General features: G+C 56.1%; 13 protein-coding genes across 13 annotated transcripts; 7 read left to right on the top strand and 6 right to left on the bottom strand.

Annotated features, from left to right (window-relative positions):
* Positions 1–743: 743 nt before the first annotated feature.
* On the top strand, positions 744–2,339 carry V1518DRAFT_406868 (uncharacterized protein; the record flags this gene model as incomplete). The annotated part of the gene is made up of 1 exon (XM_066901966.1): positions 744–2,339. One exon carries the CDS (start codon positions 744–746, stop codon positions 2,337–2,339), a length of 1,596 nt encoding a protein of 531 aa, XP_066758275.1.
* Positions 2,330–6,004, bottom strand: V1518DRAFT_420687 (uncharacterized protein). Its single transcript, XM_066905048.1, has one exon. The coding sequence runs from the start codon at positions 5,755–5,757 to the stop codon at positions 2,410–2,412; it is 3,348 nt and encodes a 1,115-aa protein (XP_066758274.1). The 5' UTR covers positions 5,758–6,004; the 3' UTR covers positions 2,330–2,409.
* A 313-nt stretch (positions 6,005–6,317) lies between these two features.
* On the bottom strand, positions 6,318–10,663 carry V1518DRAFT_420686 (CNH domain-containing protein). Its single transcript, XM_066905047.1, has one exon. It carries the CDS (start codon positions 10,604–10,606, stop codon positions 6,644–6,646), a length of 3,963 nt encoding a protein of 1,320 aa, XP_066758273.1. The 5' UTR covers positions 10,607–10,663; the 3' UTR covers positions 6,318–6,643.
* A 232-nt stretch (positions 10,664–10,895) lies between these two features.
* On the top strand, positions 10,896–12,105 carry V1518DRAFT_420683 (V-ATPase proteolipid subunit C-like domain-containing protein). Its single transcript, XM_066905046.1, has 3 exons — positions 10,896–10,969; positions 11,299–11,407; positions 11,465–12,105. The coding sequence occupies exons 1-3, from the start codon at positions 10,920–10,922 to the stop codon at positions 11,783–11,785; spliced, it is 480 nt and encodes a 159-aa protein (XP_066758272.1). The 5' UTR covers positions 10,896–10,919; the 3' UTR covers positions 11,786–12,105.
* On the bottom strand, positions 12,014–12,975 carry V1518DRAFT_420681 (ubiquitin-conjugating enzyme/RWD-like protein). Its single transcript, XM_066905045.1, has 4 exons — positions 12,813–12,975; positions 12,449–12,698; positions 12,274–12,395; positions 12,014–12,219 (listed from the first exon to the last, which is right to left on the bottom strand). Exons 1-4 carry the CDS (start codon positions 12,880–12,882, stop codon positions 12,161–12,163), a joined length of 501 nt encoding a protein of 166 aa, XP_066758271.1. The 5' UTR covers positions 12,883–12,975; the 3' UTR covers positions 12,014–12,160.
* Positions 12,976–13,044: 69 nt separating this feature from the next.
* V1518DRAFT_420677 (cation efflux family-domain-containing protein) lies at positions 13,045–14,850 on the bottom strand. The gene is made up of 2 exons (XM_066905044.1): positions 13,495–14,850; positions 13,045–13,420 (listed from the first exon to the last, which is right to left on the bottom strand). Exons 1-2 carry the CDS (start codon positions 14,667–14,669, stop codon positions 13,114–13,116), a joined length of 1,482 nt encoding a protein of 493 aa, XP_066758270.1. The 5' UTR covers positions 14,670–14,850; the 3' UTR covers positions 13,045–13,113.
* Positions 14,851–15,036: 186 nt separating this feature from the next.
* Positions 15,037–15,830, top strand: V1518DRAFT_428839 (uncharacterized protein; the record flags this gene model as incomplete). Its single annotated transcript, XM_066906105.1, has 6 exons — positions 15,037–15,048; positions 15,109–15,345; positions 15,415–15,453; positions 15,500–15,550; positions 15,600–15,739; positions 15,794–15,830. 6 exons carry the CDS (start codon positions 15,037–15,039, stop codon positions 15,828–15,830), a joined length of 516 nt encoding a protein of 171 aa, XP_066758269.1.
* A 289-nt stretch (positions 15,831–16,119) lies between these two features.
* Positions 16,120–16,909, bottom strand: V1518DRAFT_420670 (mitochondrial 54S ribosomal protein bL21m). The gene has a single exon (XM_066905043.1). The coding sequence runs from the start codon at positions 16,884–16,886 to the stop codon at positions 16,218–16,220; it is 669 nt and encodes a 222-aa protein (XP_066758268.1). The 5' UTR covers positions 16,887–16,909; the 3' UTR covers positions 16,120–16,217.
* A 136-nt stretch (positions 16,910–17,045) lies between these two features.
* Positions 17,046–20,626, top strand: V1518DRAFT_78798 (uncharacterized protein). The gene is made up of 5 exons (XM_066906676.1): positions 17,046–17,416; positions 17,473–18,681; positions 18,769–19,497; positions 19,627–20,238; positions 20,366–20,626. Exons 1-5 carry the CDS (start codon positions 17,213–17,215, stop codon positions 20,453–20,455), a joined length of 2,844 nt encoding a protein of 947 aa, XP_066758267.1. The 5' UTR covers positions 17,046–17,212; the 3' UTR covers positions 20,456–20,626.
* Positions 20,565–21,713, top strand: V1518DRAFT_78818 (uncharacterized protein). The gene is made up of 3 exons (XM_066906677.1): positions 20,565–20,827; positions 20,889–21,473; positions 21,529–21,713. Exons 1-2 carry the CDS (start codon positions 20,776–20,778, stop codon positions 21,422–21,424), a joined length of 588 nt encoding a protein of 195 aa, XP_066758266.1. The 5' UTR covers positions 20,565–20,775; the 3' UTR covers positions 21,425–21,473; positions 21,529–21,713.
* Positions 21,714–22,118: 405 nt separating this feature from the next.
* V1518DRAFT_376468 (mate-domain-containing protein) lies at positions 22,119–23,660 on the top strand (the record flags this gene model as incomplete). Its single annotated transcript, XM_066901543.1, has 2 exons — positions 22,119–22,426; positions 22,475–23,660. 2 exons carry the CDS (start codon positions 22,119–22,121, stop codon positions 23,658–23,660), a joined length of 1,494 nt encoding a protein of 497 aa, XP_066758265.1.
* Positions 23,661–23,772: 112 nt separating this feature from the next.
* V1518DRAFT_434703 (uncharacterized protein) lies at positions 23,773–24,623 on the top strand. Its single transcript, XM_066906251.1, has 2 exons — positions 23,773–23,931; positions 23,988–24,623. The coding sequence occupies exons 1-2, from the start codon at positions 23,893–23,895 to the stop codon at positions 24,525–24,527; spliced, it is 579 nt and encodes a 192-aa protein (XP_066758264.1). The 5' UTR covers positions 23,773–23,892; the 3' UTR covers positions 24,528–24,623.
* Positions 24,511–27,211, bottom strand: V1518DRAFT_420662 (glycosyltransferase family 20-domain-containing protein). Its single transcript, XM_066905042.1, has 2 exons — positions 25,429–27,211; positions 24,511–25,378 (listed from the first exon to the last, which is right to left on the bottom strand). The coding sequence occupies exons 1-2, from the start codon at positions 27,157–27,159 to the stop codon at positions 24,761–24,763; spliced, it is 2,349 nt and encodes a 782-aa protein (XP_066758263.1). The 5' UTR covers positions 27,160–27,211; the 3' UTR covers positions 24,511–24,760.
* Positions 27,212–27,223: the final 12 nt, after the last annotated feature.

Here is a 27,223-nt window from a genome sequence, read left to right as displayed (position 1 = left end):
TGTCTAGACGCCAGCTGCACAGCGTCAAGGATAAGATAGCCCGATAAATGGTACGTATAGCCTTGCGTCACGCGTGTGACGACTCGCGAGTAGCATATACGCCAATCAATCCCGTGCAGTGTCCTGTCGCGGTGGCTCCAAAATTAAGCGCATGGTATCTCCGGATGCGGTAACCCGCGCCACAGCGGCGGTGCTCATAATACACAGCCACTAGCCTGCCGTCCCTGAAGGCGTTAACACGCCGCGCGATGCGACTACAGGATTTACGCTGCTCTTCATGAGGTTATGAATGTAGCTGATATGTGTATATGAAGGTGGGATAAACTACGGCGAGTGACCACGACAGGTCGCTTCGCTTCGCGTGCGTACGCAGAATCGGCCAGCGGATCTGGGATCTGGATTTGTACCACCGTGCACATCTCGAGACTACCGTTCAGTCATGAAATTCGAACGCCTCCAATCTTCTGGGCTCCACTTCGATAACATTTTCTCGCGCAATACCCCCATCCGCGTTAGAACGCCACAATGCGGTGCCACTCGCTTATTACTGCCGCCCTGCGCGCGGAGAACAGTCACTGACAGCCCCATTTCAAGAATTCGTGCGCATCCAGCACATCGACGCGCCGCGTTTGCCACACTGTATTGTATTTTGTCTCGCTGATGTGTGCGCGATCGCGTCGCCGTCCTCGTCACAGTACCTGAGTGATATCCCTATTTGAAAGCTCTTGCTCGCACTCGATACCATGCCCGAACCGGTCTCCCCCCCGCCGGACAGGCGAAGAGGGCGCTGGGCGGATTCCCGCGATGGGGTGAACACGGTGTGGGTGCCGGACCGGTTCTCAGTCGCGTCGTCGTCGACGGCGAGTTTGCGCGCCAGCGCGAGCATGCGCAGCTGGCAGAGTAGCAGGATTCGGGAGCACGCCTCTGCGATGTCGGCGCCGAGCACGCCGACCGCGACACCACAAGGCCATACTCACGCACACGCGCCGCCGCCATCACCGCCACCGCTGCCGGTGCCAGTGCTCGCACCACCGAATTTACCGGTGCCGTCAACGCACTCGCCGTCACTGCACTCTGTGGACTTACCATCGCGGCCGCTATCAGCCGTGTCGTCGACGTTGTCCATCACATCCTCTTCACGCGCGCTGGCAAGTGTCGGCGTGCTTGTATACGACGATGAGGAATCCGACGAGTCCGACGACGAACCCCCCCCGCCGGTGCCACGCTTGCGGCCGAGTACCGCGCGGTCGCATGGGATGGAGGATGAACAGACGCAACATGGCGAGCACAGGTCGAGTTCACCACTACTCATACCTTCCTCACCCTCGAGTATCTCTACAATCCACCTCGACACCGTGCCCCTCCACCCGGCACTCCCGCGCCCTCCACCGCCGTCCGCGCGGCATCTCGCCGTCGTCATAGACTTCCGCAACCCCTCTTTCAGCGGCGCATCAGACCAGGACGATGCATCACTCTTCTCGGACTCCGCTGTGAGTGACGAGCAACGGTCACACACGTCGCCCTCGTCTTCATCCTCTTCGGCGTCCGTTCGTCGACGCTTGATGACGGGCGGCGGTGCGACAAAGGTGCGCGGAGATGTGCAAGATTTGCAGAGTCATCTGTATGATATACTCGAGGATGGGTTACGACCGAGTTCGTTGTTTTTGAGGACCGTCGCGAGTTTTGGCGAGAGGTCGCTAGAGACAGAGACGTCGGGAGGAGCACAATCGCCGCGGCGACGGCTGCGGACAAGAGGGCGAAGGCAGAGGCGTGAGATGACGGCGACGACAGCGGGCGCGGCTATCCACGCTCCATCCGCGCTTAACTGTGCCAGCATTGCACCGGCTGCCACGCCGATTTCTATTCCACCAACCCCCGAGTCCGCCTGCGACGAAGACGATGGCATCTTCCGCGACGACCCCGCATTGGAACGAATGATCCGCCGCGGAATCTATTTCTGTGACACGACTACCGCAGAACTCGAAGCAGAAGATGACGATTACGACGACATCCTGGCAGACTACGTCGACGACGACTACTCCTCCACGCACCATCTCCCAGATTCATCATCCTCCTCGTCCTCCGCGTTCCGACGACGAAACAACAGTACACGTCCAGGCACGGCGCTGTCGTCGGTCTCGTCGACAGAAACAGTGGGGACTACGTCGCGACTTGATAGGATTATCCACGAGTACTCCAGTGTTGGGCCTACACCTGTGCGCGGCGCAGGGAGGGGAGATGCCAGCGTCGCGGGCCGCAGCCGCACTGGCTTATCGCGATTTGCACGGCAAGTCCGCGACTCTGCTAGATTCGCGGTCAAGAACATACGCAAGCCATAGTAAAGATACTGTCATTCGTCGTAATATGTAACACACTGTACAACTATAAAACAATGATATCCTGAAACTATTATACCTGGGGCATACTCCGCAACGACCCAGTTTTCAATCCCCGTCGTCGCTCACGCTCAAGCTCGCGCCACTCAAGTTGCCACTCCTGCAGTACTCCTGCCGCAAGCGCAACGAGGTCTTCGAACCCTCCCGACGCGTCGTGGGGGGGGATTAAGCTTAATTGTGTGAGGATCTCGTAAACCGCAGACGCCGGGGTCGTGGAAGAGGCCTCTGCGGGGGAAGGGATGGGTGTCGGTGTCGTGTTGGCTGTGGTGGCTGTAGTATTTTGGGCAGGTGGAGGGGAGGCGTGCGGCGGTGTTGTGCTATGTGATGTGTGTGAACGCGTGCGGTGCAGAGTGATAACTTCACCCTCCGGCTCGACAATTTCGTCGTCGGCGTCCGCGTCGCTACCAGATATGATAGTCTCCTCTACTGATGTGACTGAGTGTCGTTTCGATATAGACAACGAAATTGGAGGTACAACAGCAAATCCCGCCGCGCGCACGCCGCTGCTTCGAGACCGCGTCATTGGCCTCGACGACACTGGTCGCGGCGGGGGTGGCGTAGCATTCTTATGTTGCATGTCGGTACTTCGTGAGTGTACCATTGGCTTCGAAGACGAGGACGAGGATGAGGACGAGGACGACGGTACTGATACGGCAGTAGCATCGGCAATAGTCTCGTCCTTCACATGCGTGCTATCTTCGGATACTTGGGTCGTCGTAACACCATCAACACACGTTGTTGCATGTGCCGTTGTCTCGGCGACACATCGTTTCGCCGCCGCAGTCTCTTCCATACGTTGTTTGTTTTCTCGTATATGTTCAAGTGCGAGGAGGTTATATTCCGCGACGCCGGACCTCCGCGATCGCGTCATTAGCTGTGATGAGGACGATACCGCAACGAGCGCAGTAGTTTCCACAGGCTCATGTTGCAGTGGCGCGCCATCATCCAATGAGTTCGTCGTCATCGTAGTAGTAGCCCCACTCGCGGTCGTCTTCACAAACCCCATTGCCTTCGTGGCTAGTCGCTTCGCCGCTGACTCCACTTCCATATTCCGTCTGTTCTGCTGTGTACGTTCCAGCGTGTTACAGTTATTTTCCGCGACGTCGAAGTTACGGCCGGACCGCGTTATCGTGCTATCTCTCCACCACCACGACGACGATGACGAAGATGCCGCGACGACTGGAGTTTCGGCAGCAACTTCGTCTGTCACTCGCTTGCCATCATCCGAGCCTGCCGTAGCAGAGGTATGCAGTGGAGTAGCACCATCATCATCGGTCATGAACTTCCCGGTTGACTGAACAGCACGCCGTTTCGCCGCGCGGTCCACGTTCACAAACCGACCTCTCTCTCTTGCGCGTCGCACTAGCACAGCACTAACTTCTTTGTGTTTGTCGTTTACCCGTGCTTCAGATTTTGTCGTACTAGTATCACCAGCCATATTGGCACATGCGTCTTGGCATTTCCGATCCTCGTCTTCCACATGTTGGAGGTCCGTTCGCAAGAGCTCAAGATTCGATGCTGGTGCGTATGGCAGCGATGTTGCAGCGGCGGGGGTATCTTCAGCAACTTCATCCTGCGCCATCGGGTCATCGCTAGATGCTTTCGTTGTCGTTGAAGTAATAGGAGCAGGACCGGTCGTCGTTACTTCGGCACCTTGTCGCTTCGCCGTGCGCTTGTCTGCGTCGTCCGCACGCCAAATGCTCTTTCGCAAACGTTTGAAATTCCTGACCAAGGAGTATTCCAGTGGTGATGCGATGGCGGGAGTATCGTCCACAATTTCGTCTGTTATCTGCCGGTCGTCCTTCCTTGGTGGCGTCGTCGTCGTTGTCGCGCGCGCCACTGCTTCCTCAGCAGCCGGTATTTGCCGTTCACTTTTCGCCGCAAGCATATTTGCAGTGACGTTATATGTCACATTGGCCTTAGAGGGATAACATTCGCTAGGCATCCAATCGGCACCATAGCGATTTTTGGATAAGTTCGTAGTCGTAGAAGTTGCCGAATTCGCAGACGCCGCCTGTGCCGCAGCAAGTCGATCCTGCCCCTGCGGTAGTCTCATTTCTGCACATGTTGCGTCTTCTTGCATATACTCAAGCACATAATGACTGTCTTTTGCAATTTCGTCGTTCTCCGACGACGTGCCTTCACGTTCAGTTGCTGTCATAGAACCACGCGCTGTAACACGTCCTTGTCGTCTCACAGCCAGGTCTTCCTTACAATCTTGTTCAGGTGTCGAACACCGAAGCAACAACTGACGAAACGATTCGGGGACTCCGAAGGTGTAGCCCTTAAAGCGGTTTTCAGAATCACCTTCCGCTTCGTCTTCGCTAATGTCCGGGGTAGCAGTAATAGAACCAGCAAGAGTCACATGCATCCGCTCTGCGACAGCTCGTTGTGGCAAAGCCTGCTCCTTCCGTGGCAGGCGCTCCAGCGCGATGTCAGTACTCTGTGCCCGTGGCATCGTCTTTGACGACGACGACGGTATCATGACAGCGAAAGAATCTTTAACAAGCTTGTCTTTCATCCGCGCGCCTGATTCTTCGTTGGTGATTGCACACGCCGCCGCCTCAGCAGCGCATCCTTTCAAAAACTGTTCCCCTTCCGCATGTCCTCTGCTCTCCATCTCACAGTCAAGAGAAGTACGGTTACATGCTGGAACATCAGCAGCGGTGGCGAAGGCTTCTTCAGCGCCTTCACCCTTCACTCGCGCAACCTGCTCGGATATCGTCGAAGTAACAACAGCACCGATAGTCGCACGCTGCGCACCAGTGTCTCGTAATTTCTCAGGCGATAACGGTGCCGCGATAAAAATAGTATCTTCAATAACCTTGTCATCCACCCTCTCATTATTTTCGGGTACTTTCGAAGTATTGGCATTAGTCATTCCCCTCGTCCCATCGGCGCCTCGTCGCTTAAACGCCGGCTCCTCTTGTTCTTGTACACGGTGTACAGTCTCTTTGATAGGCTCGTAATCCAACACTGGTGTTTCAGCCGGTGATGCCATAAGTGCGGCATTATCACGATCAAAATCCTCATACTTCATGCGGACAGCCTGCTCGGACATTCTCGCCGTCCTAGAACTACCTATTCCCGTCGCACGTGCAGTTGTTTCAAGAGCTTGTCGCTTCAACACTTGCTTGTCTTCTTCTTCGTGCCTTCTCTTTTCCCGTACACGCTCAAGCGCTGGGACTTCGAGGGTGATTGTATCCGATGGTGTGCTACTCCGGCTCCTTCTCCGGCTCATCGAGGCTGTTGAAGCCGTGACTGTGCTTGTGCGTGTTGCTCGAGAAGGAGCCCGGCGTGTATTACCACCGCTACTACCAATGACGGCGGCGGTGGAGGCTGCAGAGCGGTGAGTAGGCATTGTGGGGTGTGTTGGGGTGAGGTCGAGAGAGGGTGGAATGTGCGCTCGCGGCACCAGCGATGTTGCGCGGCGATGGAAGTCCCACGCCGCCGTCGTTTTCGTTTCCCCATACCAGCCAACAGTCCACCCGTCCCTTGCATCCAGTTCTTTCAACCATTCGTAAGCTGTACAGTGCTCATACTCCTTTCTCCTCTGCGACCCGCCGCTCCCGGCCGGTGTTCCCCGGGCCGTCCACCTAGCAACGTTGCGAAGCGGGCACGGCCGCGCACCGCCACATGTCGTCGACACCAACACACCGCCACGCGATGCCCTCACGTGATTTAGTGGCGTAGGCGCCACGTGTTCGGAGATTAAAACCTTCGCGGAGTCTGCCGCAACCTTATTTCTTGGCTGATCGTCCCGATTCCCCACTCCTCATCACGGACGTTCACTGGCCAGCACACATAACCATCAGAAAAACACGTTCCAGTGACAAGCTTAAAGCGTGTGATTCCACGTTGTATTCTCAGATCTATCATGTATGGCAATGATAACTAATCTGACTTTCTCATGAGCTCTAAGGCACCCAGTCCCGGGAAGCAAGAGCATGCTGCTCTCTGAGCTTCTTCCTTAAATGTGGTAGCAGTCAAGGACTTCATGCTCCACTAGACCCGGAAGCTTCATATATTGTGGTCAACTACACTATCCTCTCTGGATTTGATGAATCTGAGGTTTGACTGAATACCTAGCTCCCTGCCAATACTCCAACTAAGTTAAGCGATGCGGCGCGGTGGTCAGGTGATAAACGAGTAACTATCCAATCATACATACAACTAAAACAAAAACTCCATACGCTCATAAAACAACCTAGCCATACATATCGTCACACACCTTACATCACATCGCCTTAGTCATCCAATCTCGGCCTATCCCCGCCGGCTCCCTTCTCATTCACCAACGTCACCACCGACGGCGACATTATACTGTGTGCCGACCCCGGCGCTGGCACCGCGGCACCCATCATCGGTGCGACCGCCGCCTGCATTTTCCAGAAATCAAGCCACGCAACAGTATCTTTCCCATGCTCGTCCTCGTACACGTATAATATCTCGCTCGTGCTTTCATGCAAGAAGCGGATATTCTCGCCGGTGATGATGTGCACCAATGTCCCTGTCTCCACGTGACGGATTTCCACAAAACTAGGCTCGAACGCGAGGATGTACGGGTAGGACAATGCGAAAGCTTGCGGAAGTCCTTCCCAGTGTATTAACATGTCCGGACGCGATCGCCAGCCGTGCCTATTCACGAAGAATGAAAAGTCGGAGTAGTTGAGTAAAAAGTCACCGTTGAGGCGATATATCGACATCGGCTTGAGACCTTCTCTGTGAATTGCAAAGTCAAGTGCAGTGTCGGCATGATTCAGCAACGACTGCGTATCTAGCGTTTCCAGCGCGACAATCTCGAATCCTTTCACGCAGCCAACGCACACGCGCGACTTCAAAAACGAAATCGAAATCGCTTCGGACGGGATATAAAACGCCTTAAAAACCTTCAATCCTTCACCGGGACCCTGCCAGAGTCGGAAAAAGCCAGTTTGCTTCTTATTCCGTCCCTGGTCGCCGGGTTCAAGCACCTGCACCGTCGTCGTAGTTGGTCCTGTACGCACCGTGCACACGAGCATTTTGCCAAGAGATACGCCGGACTTGAAAAAATTCACACGCGTCGCGACCTTTTTCGGCTTCTGCAGACTACCCGCAGCATTAGCACCGCCAGCTCCAGCGCCTGTACCAACGCCGGCGCCGCCGTTGCCGGTCGATATGTGGTGTCCATCCGTTTCGAGAGCTTCGAGCGACCACGAAAGCAGCGTCTTATCCGACAACGCGAGCAACATCGAGTACTCCTCCAGAATATCGACCTGTGTGATATTCGACACCTGCAGCACGCACTGTGGCCGAGGAATCTTGTTGGTGCCCTCTACTGGGCGGGTCTGCGAGACGTAGATCCCCGAGTCGGTGCCGTATAGCATTTTACGACCGCCGTCGAACGGTACGGCGCAATTGACGCGGTTGCGTTCGTCAAAAAAGTCGGTGCACAGAATGGTTTGCACGAACACACCCGAGCGCTCGCGTAGAACACGTTGTTGTTCGCAGATAAACTCGATCCATTTGACACGCGCTGCGAAGGTGAGAGCATATAGCGTGAGATCATAACCGCGCCGCCCGAGGTGCGTGAATGTGAGCGGAAAGTTCTTGCTCAGCGTGGTGTCCACGCGTGACGGCGTTGTCAATTGCGCCGTAGTCGGAATAAGTGACGATGACGGCCGCCGGCCCTGCGCTTCCTCGCCCTGAGTAACAACCAACAACTCCAACGGAATCGGTTTCCGCAGAACCTTCAACTGCTCGCGCCTGTTGACGGTCTTACTTCGCACAAACAATAAGCTGTTGTCAAGTAAGTACACGGTCACGTTACCAACCGGATCCTGCGGTCGTCGCTTGAGCGTGTTTTTGAAAATAATTTGCCGTCCCTCCTCCGTGAGCTTGATATCGGCGGTTTCCGGGCCAAGGCTCCGGTTGAGTTGCTCGAGCTCCATACGCGTCGCGACCTTGCCGGTTTCCTCATTGACTTTCGACAGCCACACGTGCGTCTGTGCGACGGCCTCCGTCAACATAGCATGGTCCGGTGCGTCTTCCGACGTTTCCTTCAAAATCGCACCAAACAAAAGCGGGTACCGCGCAAGTCTTGTGACTGGCTTCGTGAGGTATCCGTTCAACTCGAGCTTACGCGACTCCTTCAACCGCTCGGTCTTCTCCACAAACGCGGCCAAATTCGGATTCGTTGCGCGCTCGCGCTCAAACTCGTATTTCGCGTACTGCTGGTTCGCACCGTATCGAATGAATGGCTGGAACTTTGGAATGTACTCAAGCATGATATCGCCGATGGTTTTCACCACGGGAGACTGCTGCTGCCGGCGTGTGAGCGCGTCAGCGAGACGCGAGTTGATGGCGTGGATGTCCATGATATTGGAAAACACGGTCCGCACGAACTTTTCCCGACGGTGTTCGGAGATGATGTTGGAGGTCTTGAGGGGTATGATCCAGAAGTCGCGGAGGTATTCCAAGTCCTTGACAAAGTCGCGCTCGGTGTAAATCATCTCGCAGATGATTTCCTGGCGCGTGCGCTCTTTTGAGTCGACTGCATCGGCGATCTCTTTCGGGACAGAGTGCACCCATAACTTAACCTGCTTCTTGTCGTCTTCAGAGTTAATGGAGGTGGCGGACGTCTGGCGTACGAGCGTTCCAGAGGCGGAGGATATGCGAGCAGTGTCGCTGGAGGTTAGACTCGTACTGGTGGCACTCTTGTGCAAGCCCGCGCTGCCGCTGGAGTGGTCTTTGACACGAAACTGCTGCTCGAGACGTTTCGGGCAATGCACAGCGTAACACACCTGCAAGCGCGTACAGGTGGGAGAGTAGCACTCTGTCATGAGCATGAATATGCCGTTCACATTCTCGGTGATGCTCTTGACAGCCGTCGCGGGCGGAGGATGTGCGAGTGTCTCGGAGGTGGTCGACGCACGCCGCGAGAAGTCGTCTTCGTCCTCGTCAAAGTACTCGTCATCGGAACCCCCACCGGTGTTGTTGAGCAGACCAGAAGTGCTACTGATACTCCGCCCGCCACCTGGGGTGCCCGGAGTGCCTGGGGTTCCCGGGGTTCCCGGCGACGGAGGGATGCGGTTGTCGATGTCGAGCGAGCCTGCGTCGCGGAGCTGGTACACCTCGTCCTGGTGGTCGCGCATTTTGTGTGCGTAGGTCACGTCGTGGAAAAGCTTCATCGCATCGAGCGCGCGACCAAGCAACAGCGCGAGAGTGCGGTCGGGTGTTTGCATAATGTGCATGAGTACATCCACACCTTCTGCACCAGTGAAGGCGTTCTTGTAGGTAAGTCCGTCCTTGACGCGGTCACCGGTAACTATGAGATCGACGAATGCCTGGGCGACGGCGGAGAGCATGGCGGGGTAGACAAGGGGTTTGCGGCGAGAGGCCATGACAATGGTGGAGTGGGACGGGGCGTGTGGGTGGGAAAAGGAGTAGGAAGATACCGGAAGAGAGGGCACTTGGGCGACGGCGGCGCGGGAGGTGGTGGTGGAAGAGGCGGAGGACGTGGAGGGCGTGCGTTCCTTGATAGCGGCGACGCTGGAGCTGCGCGGCGGCGGTGGTGCAGAGGTCGTGGTGGGAGTTGGCGGTGCGGAAGGGATGCGGTTGACGGCGTGGCGTTGTGCGGGGTGGGAAGCCGCGTGAGAGAGGGTTGACGATGAGGAGGAAGCAGAGGAAGTGCGGGGGTTGAGGTTGGTGATCGCGTGCGCGGGGTGGAGCGCGGACTGACGAGGGACGAGAGCCTGGCGCTCGTGGTAGGTACGGATCTGCTTGTGCTCAAGGGGGTTGCTGTACAGATGCTGTTGGGTATACGACGGGTGGTGCATGTAGTCCTGCGTGGGGAGTGGCGGCGGTGCGTATGGCTGAGCCAGCGGGCTCTGTGGGGGCGGACCGAGCGGTGAGTTCGGTGGCTGTCCGCGGGCATCGCGGAGGTTTGGCGCGGAGTGGGCACCATGCATAATGCGCAGGTTGCGCGGTGCGCTGCGTTGCTGTTGAGGATGCTGCTGCGAATGATGCTGCTGTTGGTGCTGAAGCGGAAACTGCTGCTGCTCCTGTTGCTGCTGCTGGAGAAGCGGGCGGCGGGTCGGCGGGTGGACTTGCTGCTGCTGCTGCTGGCGGGGCCGGGCGGGGAAGGGGAAGTAGTCCTGGCCGGGCGGCGGCGGGACCTGCGCGGCGGCGCGGTCAGGATGGTCGTGCCGCTCGACAGCCGCGCGCTGCATTGAGAGGAACGAGGGGGTGAGGAGGGGGTGTTGGGGTAGGCTTGGGGATAGTGGTGGTGGTGAGTGTATGGCGAGGAAGAGAAGGTGGAGCTGTCAGCTGCGGGGTTGGTACTGGAATGTGAGCGCGAGGGTTGCGGCGTAAACATCGCATGTATAGTGCATGGCATAACCGTCACGCAACGCGGCTCAAGCGGGCGCTTATCGCGCGCTGTGGTTGGCTGAAATCAGTTACCCTGCCCACGCAGCACTATCTCGCCGTCCTCCTCTCTTCACTCTTTCTCTCCGCTACATCCTTACGTCCACACCACCAGCCATGGAGAACGAGCTCGCCCCGTCTTTCGCGCCCTTCTTTGGCTTTGCCGGGTGAGTCTTTATTTATTCGGATGTTGTCGTATTATGTTGTCAGTGTCGCGTCGGAGAGAGAGTCAAACGTAACCGCAATCGCCGCAACTTCTTGACGTAACATCACATCACGTACTGCCGACTACTTCAACGCTCTCAACTTTCACGCCGTCGCCGCTACGTCGTTACTTCTGCTAGTTGATACCCTTAATCGCCGATTGTGACAACTGTTCGATAACCTCTGCTCAACTGCGTCCACATCTCTTCGACCTTCCTCGACCAATGCAACACAACAAGACTGACGCGACACGACCACACGTACCACGTTGAACTCATACTAACCTTAGCAGATGTGCTTCCGCCATCATCCTCTCCTCCCTCGGCTCTGCCGTCGGCACGGCCAAGAGCGGCATCGGCATCGCCGGTGTCGGTACCTTCAAGCCTGAGCTGATCATGCGCGTGTGTAATCCCCTACGTTCACCCCTTCTCCTACGCTCACCACTGACACCTTTTCAGAGCTTGATTCCCGTCATTATGTCCGGTATTCTTGCGGTTTACGGCCTCGTCGTGTCCGTGCTTATCGCCGGTGACATGGACCCGGACAACGAGTACTCGCTCTTCTCGGGCTTCATGCACCTCGCTTGCGGTCTCTCCGTCGGCTTCTCCGCGCTCGCCGCTGGATACGCTATCGGCATTGTCGGCGATGAGGGTGTCCGGCACTTCATGCTGCAGCCCAAGCTCTTCGTCGGCATGGTTCTCATCCTCATTTTTGCGGAAGTCCTCGGCCTGTACGGCTTGATCGTCGCCCTCATCCTCAACACCAAGGCTACCGCCTAAGCGCCTTTCATCTCTCGTCCATCCTTCCTCTCCCCCCATTTTTTACCAAAATCATGGAGTTGTTTCTTCTTATTCACCATTTATATTTCATAGACGTTTATTCTCAGTGGGTTATGATCGGAGTTGTTCTATTTTTGTCGCACACAAGACTCTGTATAGGAATGTGGAGTTGTTAGATCACGTTGCACGTAATCGACTTGGTGGTTGGCTACATAGATGATAATAAATCGCATCAGGTAGTGACCCGTTCCTTATAGTTTCCCGTTGATACGAACACCTTGTAGACGAGCCTGCTAATACGCAACAGGAATCAATTAACTAGAGAGCACGCCGCCACACAAACCAATACAAAACACCACTACAGTACTATTTACACTACAGCATTTCCGCGCTGTCACGCACAAGTCTGCGTACACGCTTCTTGAACCCGGGGTCTATTCAGGGTTAGCATTTCATGCATTGGAGCGGACGTGGTGAGTGACACTCACAGTCATCCCGCAGCTGGCACGCGGCGTCAACGTTGGCAGGCGAGTCTGGGTTCGGTGTGGACAACATCGCAATCACACTCAGAAGTATCGTCTCTGGCGAGTGTACCGGCAACCAGCGTTCACTGACACCCGAGAGTCAGCCTGTATCAATATACTCATCGTCGCGACTACTCACCCCGCGTCCTCATAGCCCGACTTATCCTCCTCCGGCGGATGTAAAATGCTGATACACACGCGCCCGTCAGGGTACACGTTTGGGTGCCACATCGGTGTCTCGAACCTCATCTTCGGCGGCAGCAGCGGGTATTCGACGGGAAACGTGAGGATCGCCTTGAAGAACCCGCCTTCGTACAACGTGTCGTCGGGGCCGATCAGAATCACTTCCCATTCGTAGATATTATCGTCTACGAGACCGGCCGAGATTCCTAGCACAAAGAAGTGTTAGCTGCAAATCATGTATTGTGCGTGCGTGCCGGATCTGGGAACCGTTGGGGACCCAAACTGGAGCCTGCCGCTGGCGTGACCGAGAGATAACGCACCCGGAATGCCGTTACGGGAGATGTCGAGAAGCTGGCGACGCAGCAATGCGTCGGACACTTTCGAGGCCATTGCGAGAACTCAGTACGGAGTGTGGTTTGAGTTGTAGTATCCTTAACGAGAGGGTGCTGAGTGTGCTGGTGCGCGCAGCGCGCCCTCAAAGTCCCAGCATGCAAACTCACGAACGCGTCGTGAGCCAGCTCACACGACATGGCTTTCTAGCTGTACAACTACTGTCAAAACCAAATGTTTTATGTCTATACACTAATACACCAAGAAAATAACACAGAGATCACAACACTACTAGTGCGGAATATGTCCCGTGAAGTTGTCTGCGCGATAATCAATATGCACAAACGCACGCTCCACAAACGGCAGCGTCTCGATAGCGTACTGCAACGACTCGCCAATATCGTGCGAATCCCGCACCGTCATCTTCTCGCTCACAAGAACGTCGACTTCCACGCTGAGCCTGTCACCCGCGTAGTACGCGTTCAGCGAATTTACTTGTTGTATCGAATCGGCGAAGCGCATGCAGAGGTAGAGGATTACCTGGCGATCGTCTACGTCGCATGCTGCGCCGGTCAGGTGCTGGATGTGTTCCAAAGAGCTACAGAAGTTAGCGGCGGACAGCAGAAGGAGAAGAAGAAGGAGGAGGAGGAGGAAGAGGACATAGGGACATACGTCATGGTCCAGGAGATGATCACGTATAGCGACAACGCCATCGCGCCGAACGAATCCAGCCACGCCGCGCGGAACATATACGCCAACACGGGGAACAATATTGAAAACGTATTGAAAATCACATCCGTGATGGCGTCCTGTGCTAGCGCCTGCACGGAACTCGAGTTAACGGACCGGCACCACAGCCAAGCCGCGAACTTGGACAAGATGGTGAGCACCATCACGATTACCGAGTATAATCCCAGCGCGACATCTTCGTCGCCGTGATACAAGCGCGCGATGGCTTCGATGAAGACTTGCATGAAGGAGACGATCATGATGATGGAGAAGACAAGCACGCCGATCGGCTCGAGTCTAGAACGACCAACAGGGAACGCAGACTGCAGACGGAAATCAGCGGATTGGACAACCCGTGTGGATGTCCAAATAATCGCTGTCGACAAGAAATCCAGCGCCGAATCGACTAACGACGCCACTAACGACAGCGAGTTACTAAGCGCTGCAATCACGCCCTTGCCCGCGAGTAACACCACATTCAGCGCGAAATTGATCAATATCGCAAACCGCACACCGGCCTCGTGATCCGCTCCGCCTTCGCCGCCGAGCAGTGGCATGCTTTCCTCGTCCACGTTTGCCGGGACTTCTTGGCGTCTGCGTTGGATGTTGTTGTCGCCGTACACTTGGATCAGGTTCGTCGGGATCTTCGAATCGAGTAACCTGTCGATCTCAATGTACCGATCAATCAGACTATTCTGCCGCGCATAAAATTTTTTAAGCTTGCGTCCCTTGATGGCCGCAACATCAACCCGCAGTTTCTCCCAATTCGTAAGCGCCTTGCTCGAGCCGATCAACCGCTGCGAGCGCATTTCAAGTAACGTGGTAAGCCGGGATATTGAGTCCAAGCGCGGCAATTTCGACGGCGGTGCCATCGCAAAGGAAATCAAGTCCGGCGAAAGTCCCGCCGTGCCGACGGGATCGTCGACGATGAACTCGTACATGGACTGGCGACGCATTGCCGGTGAAGAGGAGAGGGATATGTAGCTTGGACGTGGAGATTCCACGAGGGGATGCACATTTTCGGTTGCGTCGTGGGGATGGGACGTGTTGGTTTGATGGTGGGGTTCGACTGTGGGGAGATGGAAGTGCGGAGAGCGTGTGTTGAGAGGGGAAGACATCGCGGTCGAGACCGCGGCCGGCAGATGTGCGTACAGGGATTGGTGAGGTTGGCGTGCGCAGTGCGGAGATATAATGCGTAGCTCGGTAGTTCCCAGCGGAGGCAGCGGAGCAAGAGAGTAGTAAAAGTAGTCAGGAATCCAAACAGTGACGAATAAAGGTATACAAGAAGGAGAAGGGTGGACAGCGATGATCATTAGCAAAGACGAATGCACGAACGCGATGACCTCGAGTCACAACTCACAATCGCTGAGTGCACACGTGACTATATCACAACTGTACCATTTTCGAAACTGAACGCCTCCGTCGTCACCATTTCACTGTCCGCTTCTCCACACGCCATCCCTCTTCCGGGACGTCCTCCGCAGCATGTTTTTCTTGGTATGTGGAGCGGTCGATTACACGCGGTCGATTGATATTGTACCACTAACACCTCCCCAGAAGGACCTCTCGCTCAGCATCACGCTACACCCCTCCTACTTCGGCCCGGCGATGCACGCGTACCTGCGGTCCAAGCTGCTTAAAGACGTCGAGGGCACATGTTCGGGCGAGTACGGGTATATTATATTTGTGCTCGACGGCGTGCGCATTGATGTCGACAAAGGCCGCGTGATTCCGGGGAATGGCGGCGCGGAGTTCGACGTCAAGTATCGTGCCATTGTCTGGAAGCCGTTTAAGGCGAGTAATCGCAGATGAGGGGGAAAGTGGAGTGGAACGACGTAGAGTACTAACAGTGTACGTATATAGGGTGAGGTCGTGGATGCGGTAGTCACGAGCGTGAACAATGTATGTCTCCTAGCCTACCTGTGTGACTCGGTTTCTAACATCACAGATTGGATTCTTCGCCGACGTCGGTCCTTTGAGTGTATTTGTTTCCACAAAGGTTCTTATACACAAATTCTGTCCATCGAGTATTACTCACAACCCTGCAGCTCATCCCGTCAAACATGCGGTTCGACCCGAACCTCAACCCGCCCGCATATATCTCCGAGGACCAGACCATCACAAAGGGCAGCCACGTCCGTCTGAAGATTGTCGGTACCCGTGTCGATGTCGGCGAGATGTTTGCTATGTGAGTTCTTTGCGTGCGAGTGCTATTTTTGCAGCTATTGATAATATGGTACAGTGGCAGCATCAAAGAGGATTATCTCGGTGTAATATAGACGGCAGAGGCGAGCACGACTGTGGCACACGCCACGTTGACAACGACTACTACGGCAGTGACCGTGAAAATAATTAATGTACATTACGGACAGAGCGCACCAGCACAGACGCACATTCAGGGCGCCTTTGTCCGACACAAAACTTGCTGCTAACCAGCTAACTATGCGTTGTTTTGGCTTACTCTTCTCTGGGATTGTTGTTGGCATATGGGTTTTCGTTTCGTTTCTTTCAAGTTAAGTTAGTTACTGTTCACTGTTATTTGTTGTTATGCATCGTCACGAGCAACTCGCTCTGTATGTTTAGGTTGCATCATGCATGTTTCATTATCTGTATATTATACAAAATGCACTTTCTTATTTACATGGCTGACGACAGTGTATGAGTGCTCAGCTCTCGGGAGCGGCGGTGACGTCGGCAGCGGCCGGTGATACCGGCGCGTCTGGGTTGTAGCCCAGTTCGCAGACGCGGAGAACGGTGTATGCATGCTTGCTCTGGATATGCTTTGTACGACGAGTGCGCTGTTTCTTGCGGATCTTGACGCGCATTGGCTCCTTTGTGTTTTCGATCACAGTCGCGCGAACGACGCAATGTTCGTCGTCAATGAATGGTTCGCCCTTCCACGTGAACTTGCGCGAGCCGAGGGTTTCAATCTGAGTCAACCGGATGACATCACCGACATCGACGTCCTTAAGGCGGTATGGCAGCGTGACGGTGTCACCGACGGTGACGAGGAAGGAGTTCGTGTGAATGCGGATGACGGCGTAGAGCGGTGTCGCGAGTGAGTGGTGCACGTGGCTGCTGGGTGCAAAGGCGGCGGCAAGGTCTGCAGGGGTAGGCTCGGAGATGGAGGTGTTTGGTGTCGTGAATTTGGCAGCGAGCGGGCCGGGGAGGGTGACAGAGGGGGTGGTGTTAGAGGGGATGGAGGTGGAGGAGGCGGCACGAGAGGAGAGGGGAGGAAGGGTGCTGGCAAGGAAGGGGCGCAGACGAGTAGCAACTCTTGCTGCAGACGGCAGCCCGCGCAGCCACGACGCGAGTGCGGATCGGGGCGCGAGCATAGTGGCGGGTGAAGACAGTGAAGATGGTGAAGAGATGGCCTGGACGGTAGTGAATTTCTTGAAAGTGGCTGTCAACAACGGGGTGCGTACTATAGTGACTGTAAGTACGGGGTTTGTACTGTGCCGCGTCCGCAGCCAACCGCGCTCACTATCACCACTCTCGGCGCACTCCCTTCCCCTTCCTTACCCCCCCGGCGCGCTCCCCTCACCGTCGCGCCCTCTGCCGCATACGCTGGCACCGTGGTGCGCTCCGTCGCTGCTGCCGTGCTTATAGCCAGCTCTTTTCCCGCCGTGTGTACTTCCGCCGCACCGCCGCAGCTCTCGCAATGCCCTCCCTCTTCGTCGCTCTCTATGTTGCGCTGTACCCTTACACCCCCCAGTCCGACCAGGAGCTGTCCCTGGTCGAGGGGGATCTGCTTTACATTCTTGACACATCCTCTGAGGACGGCTGGTGGAAGGCGAAGAAGCGTATGATCGGCGCCGAGGACGATGAGCCGGTCGGTCTCGTCCCTAAGAACTACATCGAACCTGTATGTTATCCACCCCAAGATTTCAGGCGTCAATGCTAACCCATATGCAGGCAAAGGTCAACGGCAAGGCTCGTGCTCTCTACGACTACGACCGTCAGACTGACGAGGAGGTCTCCATCAAGGAAGGCGAGATCCTCGATGTCTACGACACCTCTGATCCCGACTGGGTCCTCATATCGGTACGCGACGAGTACGGCTTTGCGCCATCAAACTACATCCAATTTGTCTCCGACGCTGCTGGCTCCGCCCCACTGACCCCCGGCGTCGCCCCTGTCGCCGCGATACAGTATCCAGACGCTGCCGCCACAACCCCCCAGCCCCAGGCGCAGCCTGCCTATGCGCAGCAGCCGTCGCGCACAAGTTCATACGATCAGCAGCCGCCGACGCCGACCTCGCAGCTATCGTCGCCAGTTGCTGCTGTGCCGTCCGCCGTGGACGACAGGTACACGCGTTACCGTGAGCCTGCGGCGCATTACGAGGAGGAAGAGGAGGACGAGCCTGCACCGCGTTTGCCATCGCGGCCACGCGCGGCATCGGTCGCGCATGACGATGATGCCGGGACTGCACTACCGAGACGTGGCTCGGATTTTCTTAACTGGATCGTGCAGGAGGTCGATTCGAAGCGCAAGAAGTACAAGGCCACGCTGGCCGTCGGCAACGGGTTGATCATATTCTCGCCCGAACGCGCCAGCGCATCGCCACAGCAGTGGACGATTACGAATCTCGTCGTCTACAATGCCGAGAAAAAGCATGTGTTCCTCGAGTTCCAGCACCCGACCGCGTCGCTGGACCTACACGCGGGCACGAAGGAGGCGGCCGCAGCGATTATTTCTGCAATTGGCGACATCGTTGGCGCAAAGAAAGCCACAGGTTTACGCGAGGTGATTGCCGCATCAGTGCCGAATCTCAAATACGGCAAGATTCTCTACGACTTTGACGCACAGGGCGACGACGAGGTAACGGTTCGCGAGGGTGACGATGTGTTGATTCTTGAGGACCAGCAGAGCGATGAGTGGTGGATGATTCGACACTTGCTGACTGGCAACGAGGGTGTGGTGCCGAGCTCGTACGTCGAAGTCGTCAAGAAACCCACGCGCTCGTCGTCGCTTGCGCAGAAGCAGCAGCAAGAAGAAGCGTCGTCGTCTACGTCAGAGACGCGGCAGCGCCATTCTTCCAAGAAGTCCTCGCGCTCGCGTCGCGATTCACAAGCGAATACTTCGTCGCCGCCGCCGACACCTGCGAAGCAGCCGCCGGACCCCTCGAAGGTTCGTAAATGGACTGACCGGACTGGTTCGTTCACGGTGGATGCAGCGTTTATAGGTTTGTCTAACGGCAAGATTACGCTGCACAAGGTGAACGGCGCGAAGATCGCAGTCGACGTTAATAAGATGTCGGTTGAGGATCTCGATTATGTTGAGCATGTTACTGGACAGTCGCTTGATGGTGCGAAGCCGGAATCTTCACGGAAGACAATTGGCGCAGTTGCGACCAAGTCAGCTACAAGCTCATCTGCAGCTGCTGCGGATAGTCGTCCGAAGACGAACTCGTTTGATTGGTTCGAGTTCTTCCTGAGCTGCGGCGTGGACTACAATAATTGCCAGAGGTACGCACTGAGTTTCGACAAGGACCAGATGGACGAATCGGTGCTTCCGGACATTACGCCTTCGATCATGCGTCGGCTGGGGTTGAAAGAAGGTGATATTATTCGTGTCGCCAAGCTTGTGGACGAGAAGTACAGCAAGAAAAAGCGTGGCGTGTCGTTTGGCGCCGCGAGCGTTCTCGGCGACGGCGAGGACGAGGGAAATGGTGAATCGCTGTTCACCGGTCCCGGCGGGGCGTTGAAGAATAACACGCGGAAATCGCGTCCTGCGCCGGCGGTCACGACGTCCCAGACGGTGGACGGCAAGTTGCTCATGAACGCGTCGTCCGCAGATCTGTCGCAGCAAGAGATGCCGGAGCAGAATGGGTACTCACATAACATCATGGACTCGTCGTCGGCAGGGTCGAGCGCGAGCGTAACACCAATGCAGAGCGTAACGCCAGTGCCGGTCGCGCCGCCACCACCACAGCAACAGGCGCCGGTGTCGTTGGAGCCGTTTAGTGGTGCGCTGCGCGAGCTGGCGGAGATGAAGCCGCTTACACCAGTGCCGGCGCAGCCCACTGGCGTAGCGACTACACTTGCGTCTCAGCCACAACCGGTCGTGGCGCAGAGCGTTCCGTCTGCAAACGTGGCACCGATTTTAGTGCCCGCGATCACAGGACACACGGCGCAGGAGCAACAGACTTACCTCGCGCTGCAGCCGAAGCTTGTGTTCCAGCCTCCTGTAGCATTCCCGATGCAGCAGCAATCGCAACCGATGCAGCAGCCGCAACCGATGCTGTCACTACCCACGGGCATGCAGGTACACTTGCAGACGGGCTATGTGGTGCAACAGCAACCTACACAACCAGTGTTTTACCAACAACACCGTGCCCCGCCGCCCCCGCCGGTGACTGTGCATCAAACGCTGCCGCAGCAGCAAGCGCGCGCGCCACCGGGAATGACTTCGCCGCAGTCGGGTTTCCAGGCAATGCCGACGGGCTTTCAGATGGGACCGCAACCGACAGGGATAATGTTTGCGCAGCCGCTGCAGGCGCAGCCAACTAGGTCGTTCGTGCCACAATCGCAGTTTGGCATTCAGCAGATGCAGACCGGATTTGGCATCGGCAGTAGCATGACGCCACTGCAGGCGCAGCCGACAGGGTACGGGTTTGGTAATGGGCCGCCAATGAGTGGAAACATGGAACCGCTTGTGCCAATGAAGACCGGCCCCCCGCCAAAGGTGAGCTTTGGGATTAACAAGCCGCTGGAGCCTACGCCGACGGGCAAGCGCCAGGCGAACCTGGCTGCTGCGAGTAAGTTCTTTTCTTTTTATTTAATGACAGAGATATGCTGATCTACGTACGCAGCTGCGGAGAATCCGTTTGGGTTTTAGGCGGGTGAAGGGAAGAAGCCGTATTAGAAGGGAGAAAAGATGCATTGTCGGGTTGTGTTGGTAGAAGACCAGAAGAGTAGTAGTTATCACCTGTACCCCGTGTTGTTTTCGTTTGTACCAGTTTTGTAATTTTGAGCGATCATGAACACTGTTTAGCTGTACCATTTTGAAGCGCAATTGAGATGTCACATAACGGGCGTCCAGATGGGGTAAGTCCCAAGCGCCGCGCGGGGCTTGTGGGCGAGTGGGTAAGGTGATTTCCGAGATATCCGGAAGTTCATGACGAGTTATATTCCTCTGCCCACCCTCGCCGCCGTCTTCTTCAAGATTTTGTTTCTCCGCTCCTGCAGTCATTAAAACAGCACACTTTTGGAATCAGCAGCAATGGCGGTTCTTAATCTTGAAGACCAGTTGTCTTTTTACATGGCATACCACAGTGCGTAATCTGTGTCTCACTAGCTATCGCCAGCAGCAACGCCAACTAATATCGTTAACAGACCAGCCGGTGAACGTGGCGATCCATGCGCTGTGCATCCCAATGATCCTTGTCACGTCCTTCGCGCTCGGCACTAATACTGGCCCGCTGTTGCCGATGGCCTCCTGCGCGCTGAGTCAGTATACGAACCTCGGTGTGCTCGTCTCGATCGGGTACGCGGTGTTTTACGTATTACTCGACCCCATGTTAGGATCGCTTGTGTTTCCTCTCGTGATCGGCTCCGCGGTGGTGGGCACGGACTTCATCGCTTCCCACGGCGCGTGTGGGAACTATATTACGGGAGCTATTTGGACGGTGTGCTGGATCGCACAGTTTGTGGGACACGGCGTGTTTGAGAAGCGCGCACCAGCATTGCTGGATAGTCTTGTGCAGGCGCTTGTTCTTGCACCTTTTTTTGTCGCGTTTGAGATTGTGTTCAAGCTCGGTTTCCGTAAGGCGCTACATGAGCGGTTGTCGGTGCGGGTGGCCGCTGAGATCCAGAAGTTCCGCGCGAGCAAGGCGTCTCCCGCAGCCGTGTCTATTGACGAGAAGAAGTAAGATGAGGAGGAGATGGAAGGTAGGAAAATGTGAAGCGTGAGCAGGAACTGTACTGGCGGGATTTTTTGACTATTATGAGAACGTGACACTAACATTTTTGAGAGCTTTGGGTTTTTTTTTGTTGATTGGCTATTTGAAAGGTAGCTATTGGGGAGTTCTGATTATCAGATGATATAAGAGGAGTTCTTGCGCTTGCGGTGCGTGATATGTCGCAATCGATGCCTATGTAGCAGGTTATACACCTTGCCATGCGCATTTCTCTTTAATAAGAGAAGTTCTGCGACTTAGAAAATGCTTCGATTAGAAGTAAAGGAGAGCGATTGGCGCAGAGCGCAATGACGTAGATATTAACCCCGGAAAATGATGCCCGAATGGGCGACCGACAGACATGCGGCTCAAACGAATGGTTTCGGGTCTGGCATATATCGCTCCTCCCATTCATTGCAAATTATTCTCTTTCGCTGCTGTTTGGTTATTTCGGTCATTTGGTTTCTTGTATTGTTTGAATTGCTGCCGTATTTGAATGTCTTCCGCTTCGACGCCGTCTCCGGCGGGTACGCCATCGCCAAAGCCATCAACACCTACTGCGAGCACAATCCCCGAAGCCACGAACGACGATGTAATCACCATCACAAGCGATGACGATGACGACGAGCACGATGAGTCGCAACGTCTACTCCCCTATGATACCGCGATGACGGACCCAAATGGCCCCGCGACGCCGTCGTTCTTCCTCGCGCGGTTCTTCGCAAAGGTGTCTATGGAGGAGTACAAGCGTCTGCTGCGGATGTCGCTGCCTGTGATTCTCGCGTACATGCTGCAGAATTCGCTACAGACCGTGTCAATTCTTGTGGTGGGGAGACTCGGATCGTTTGAGCTTGCCGTGTCAGCGTTTAGTTTTATGTTTGCAATGTCTACTGGCTGGTTGATTCAGCTTGGCGGCGCGACTGCGCTGGATACGCTCGGATCGGCGGCGTACACCGCGACGGAGGATCCCACTGAGTGAGTGTTTGTTGTGGATATGCGTGGAAGTAGTGCTAATAGTGGTAGACTCGGCGTGCTGCTGCAGCGCAGCTTCATTGTGCTTGGATCTCTCTACATCCCCATCGTCGGCCTCTGGGTCTTCGCCGAACCGATCCTCCGTCATCTAGGCCAAACTCCCGAGCTCTCTGCTGCGGCAGCAGAGTTCCTGCAGTGTCTCATTCCAGGTGGTCTCGGGTTCATCTACTTTGAAGCTCTGAAGAAGTTCTTGCAGGTTCAAGGCCTCATGCATGCAGGCTCGTACGTGCTGCTAGTCACTGCACCGCTTAATTTGCTGCTGAATTATATCTTTGTGCACCCGCTCGGCATGGGCTTGCCCGGAGCCGCGTTCGCGACAGATGTCACGTACTGGCTGTCCTTCATTCTGCTCGCGCTGTACGCGCGCAACTCCCGTGGCGCAAAGGCGTGGGGCGGGTGGTCACTCTCGCGCGCTCTGTCAAACTTGGGGATTTTTTACAAGCTCACGATTTTGGGAATAGTCATGGTTGGTACGGAATGGTGGGCGTTTGAGATCGTTGCGCTAGTTGCGGGACGGTTGGGTGATGTCGCGCTCGAGGCACAGAGCTGCGTGATGACCTCCGATCAGGTTACTTTCACGATTCCGTTTGGCATCGGTGTTGCCGCGTCGACACGAGTGGGAAACTTGTTGGGGGAGCGCCGTGCGCAGGCTGCGCGACGCGCGGCCTACTCGGCAGCATTGCTGGCGATGTCGGTTGGTGCTACCGTGATGGTGATCATGCTCGTGCTGCGGGATTATTATGGGAAGCTGTTTTCGTCGGATGTGGACGTGATCCGAGAGACCGCGGCGGTGATTCCGTACGTCGCGTTATTCCAGATTGCAGATGGTTTGAATGCGTCCTGTTCTGGCTCATTGCGCGGCATGGGTCGACAACACATCGGTGCGATTATAAACTCGGCGGCGTACTACGTGCTTGCACTGCCATTCGGGATCTACCTCGCTTTTAAAGGCCATCGGGGGCTCGCAGGCTTGTGGATCGGGCAGTGCGTCGCGCTGTATATTGCAGGGTCCCTGGAGTATACAGTCGTGATGACGACGAATTGGAACAGGGAGGTCGAGAAGGCGTATGAGCGGCTTGATGAGATGCCGGCGCCAGGCACGCATGGTGCGCGGACGGAGGATTTCGGGGAGACGGATGTAGTTGAGGACGTACAGGATATCGAGACGGTGGTGTAAATGACGATGCGTGTGTAATTTGTACTGTATATAGAAATGGAGATGTAGTTGGAGATTATTATCTGATGGTGACATGGAATCCGGGGAAAGGATGCGCCGCACGTCCAAGAGCATCACGAGCACACTTAAATCCACGCCATCACACCCCAACCACTCGACGAGACAGACATAGTTCCTTACTGACGTGCTGTCTGCTGCGTGAGTCGTTGCTACAGCCGCTAATGCCGCCGCTATGGCGTTCTCCCTCTACGCATTGATCAACTCACTCATCGTACGTTGTCTCATCGTGCCACTGCACTCATCCGCCACACATGCTAAAACGTACAGAGCGGCTTCCTCTTCATCATATGCGCGGTGATCCTAATCTATATGTACACTTGGGCACTCCGCCCCGTGCTCGCGAAATACACTGCCGCGATCCCGTTGCACGATATATCCGGGTACCTCCGCCGGACTGCTCCCTCCCTACTCCCCCTCTCAAACTCCACCACCTCCGGTGCGATCGCGCTCGCGGGTCCGGATGAGCTACTTCCTGGCGTGGGTGTGAGTAATCTTGCACGCGAGGGGGTAGTCGAAACGAGGCGGCATTTCGGGTGGGAACAGGAATATGACGCAGCGGTGCGCAGAGAGGCGAAGAGTGCCGCACCGGCGGGAAAGGCGATGGGACGGAGACGTGGAGCGAGTGTGAGCTCGTCGATGACAGGGTCGGTTACGGATGAGTTTTTCGACTCGCACAGCGTGCTCGGTGTGCCAGCTACAACCATGTCCGCATCCTTGATTGACGCGAGGATTACGGACAGTGCGAGTGCGGACGATGTGCACATCGTACAGCAGCAGCGTCTCGATACGGTTTCTGAGCAAGAGTGATCTTTTAATTTTGTATCCGTCAATAGTAATATGCTACCTACCCTAGACTCGCGCTCAAGTACCACTTGTTCGTACCCAGCGATCTATTTCATGCAAACAGAACTCATCACACCGCGCATCCCTTCTTATAACTACGCGAGCGCGGCTGCTCGCGAAAATACTCCTTCCACATGGTATATATAACACAATCACAAATTCATATTACAAAGAGCGCATGTCACCTTACGTACCGATTATTTACTTATATCACTCCCGCCGCCGCTGCTGCTTTCGTCGGATGATCCTACTTGTTGTCCCGCACACGCCTTGTCGAGTTTATTCAGAAACAACCGCACCCAGTGCGCGCATGTGTTTGTCATCACCTCAGCGAACAGCGCGGCGTGCCGAGCTTCCTTTTCGGACTCGGACATGGTCAGCGCGTGCTCGAACGCGTCCGCGACGGCCACGCGGTCCCACGGATTGACGAGGAGACACTCATTGCCGAGCACTGCAGCGCTACCGGTGAATTCCGAGAGAATGAGTGGGCCCTTTGACGTCTCGTTCTGGCAGAAAATGTACTCGTGGCATGTGAGATTCATGCCCTCGCGCAGCGATGTCACGACGAACACGTCGGCTTCGTACAGCAGCGCGAGGTATTGCTCGAAGGAGATGTCCTGGTGTAGAAATACCACCGGCGGGTCAGAAACCACGTGCGCGGAGGAGTTTATCCGCGACACGATCTCCGAGACTTCGGATTCTAGGTCTTGCGAGGCGATGTTGGTCAGACAGACCTGGATGAACACCGCGTTTTCTTTGTACTCTGGGTACTTCTGCAGGAAGCGCTCGTAACCGAGTAGTTTTTGTCGCACGCCCTTTGTAGAGTTAGCATGTAACTCAAGCTTATCCCAATAATAGTACTCACTCTAAACTGATCCAGTTTATCTCGCCCGACAATCATCTTCTTATCAGGCCATCTCGCGCGCAGCATTCGTCGCCACCTTAATACCTCAGGATCCTCACTCACGATCTTAAGCGAGGGCGGATCGATGCCTATCGCGACATCGACGACGTTGACCCTTCGCCCGTCGATCATGACCGACCCGTCCCTGCTCGGCGGTGCGCCAAGGACAACCTGGCATGTCTGCCGGAAATGGCGCGCGTATTCGTGGCTCTGGAACCCCACGAGATCTGCACCAAGGATGCCACGAAGTAGTTGCTTGCGCGACGCGAGGCAGCGGAAGACCTCGGATGAAGGGAAGGCGATGTGTAGGAAAAATCCAATGCGTGCGTCGGGAAGTTGCTCGCGAACCATGCCAGGGACGAGCATGAGGTGATAGTCGTTGACCCAGATCGTGTCGCCGAGGGTGTAATTGCTCACGACTGCATCTGCAAACGCTTTGTTGAGTGCGTAGTAGTGCACCCATGAGTGGTCTTCGTACGCCTTTGATTTTGGGTTGTCTGGAATCTGGTAGTGGAATGTCGGCCAGAGGATGTCCTTGCAGTAGTGTGTGTAATGCCCCTCCATCGTAGAATCCGATACAAACACAGGCGCATCAGAGTACTGCGTCACAAGCACCTTCTCGATGGCGCTGCGGGTGCTCAAGTCCAGCACGTCCGTCGGCATCCCAAGCGTGCCGACCCAGCGTACGTCGGCCACGGTGCCTTCTGCCTCCGCGCGCGCAATCGCATTGCGCAGCCCACCGTTGCCTTTGAAAAACTTAACCACTGTCCACGGCGCCGAGGAGAACGCGCGCACGGCGGTCGCATCCGAGGTCGCGCGCTTGCGCCGCCGCGTCGATGCCGCGCTTGTTGGCGCCTCGGCCGCCACAACGCGAAGTGACGGTGGGGCGCCCAGCGTGCCGTCCTGGCGTCGTCGCGTCGCAACGATGTGTTTGGCCGGCGGCGGCGAGTTCGCGCGAGATTTGGGATGTACAACGTTCTGCGAGCCGCTGCCGCCGTTGTTACTTGCAATTGGCGGCAGCTGCGCGGGCGCGCTGCTGCTGTCGGGCGAGGCGATGCCGGCGGTGACTGGTGCGAGTGGCGAGCCTAGCGGTGATGGTATCGTCTGGAGCCGCAGCTGGGACAACGAAGCCGAGAGCCGTCTTGAAAATCCACGAGAGTCAAATGAGCGCGCTCTCCGTTGATACGCGGACCGGAAGTTGTCATCAACATCGATGGCGGTGATCGTTGTCGGCGCCGAAACGGTTGCATTGCTGCTACTGCCGACGCCGACGGGGCCCGCTGCACTGGCGCCGGCAGAGGAAGACGGCGCCAGCGCCGAGCCCTGCTGCTTGAAGAAAAAGTTCTCGACACCCGAGATGATCGGCGGCGAGGGGAGCGGAGTGCTGAGCGCAGAGGTGACCTGGGACGCGAGCGACTGGATGAAGGACGGCAGGCTTGGCACGGGCGCGGCGGGCGGGTGCAGCCCGGCGGAGACTGGCGGCGAAGTGGCAAGAATGGACGGCGCGTGGGAGCCGGTGCCGCTAGCGCTCAGCGCAAGAGATTCAGCGCCGTACAGGACGGGCGCGGAGGAGCCGTCAGAAGGGGAGCGGGAGAGGATCGGCGCGGTCGCAACGATGTCGGCCAGCGACGGATCGGCGAGAGTGAAGTGAACAGTGTGAGGGAGATAGAGGGAGACTACAAGGAGAGTCATTGTGGCTGCGACGGCCGTAGTCTGGCGACGCGGAAGGAGGAGGAAGGGAAGGAGATCGGAGGGA

Source organism: Limtongia smithiae (assembly GCF_038497785.1).
Source record: "Limtongia smithiae strain NRRL Y-17922 unplaced genomic scaffold V1518scaffold_10, whole genome shotgun sequence".
In the NCBI taxonomy this organism is placed as follows: domain Eukaryota; kingdom Fungi; phylum Ascomycota; class Lipomycetes; order Lipomycetales; family Lipomycetaceae; genus Limtongia; species Limtongia smithiae.
Note: the sequence above shows the minus strand (reverse complement) of the source record. Positions and strands in the feature narration are given on the sequence as shown.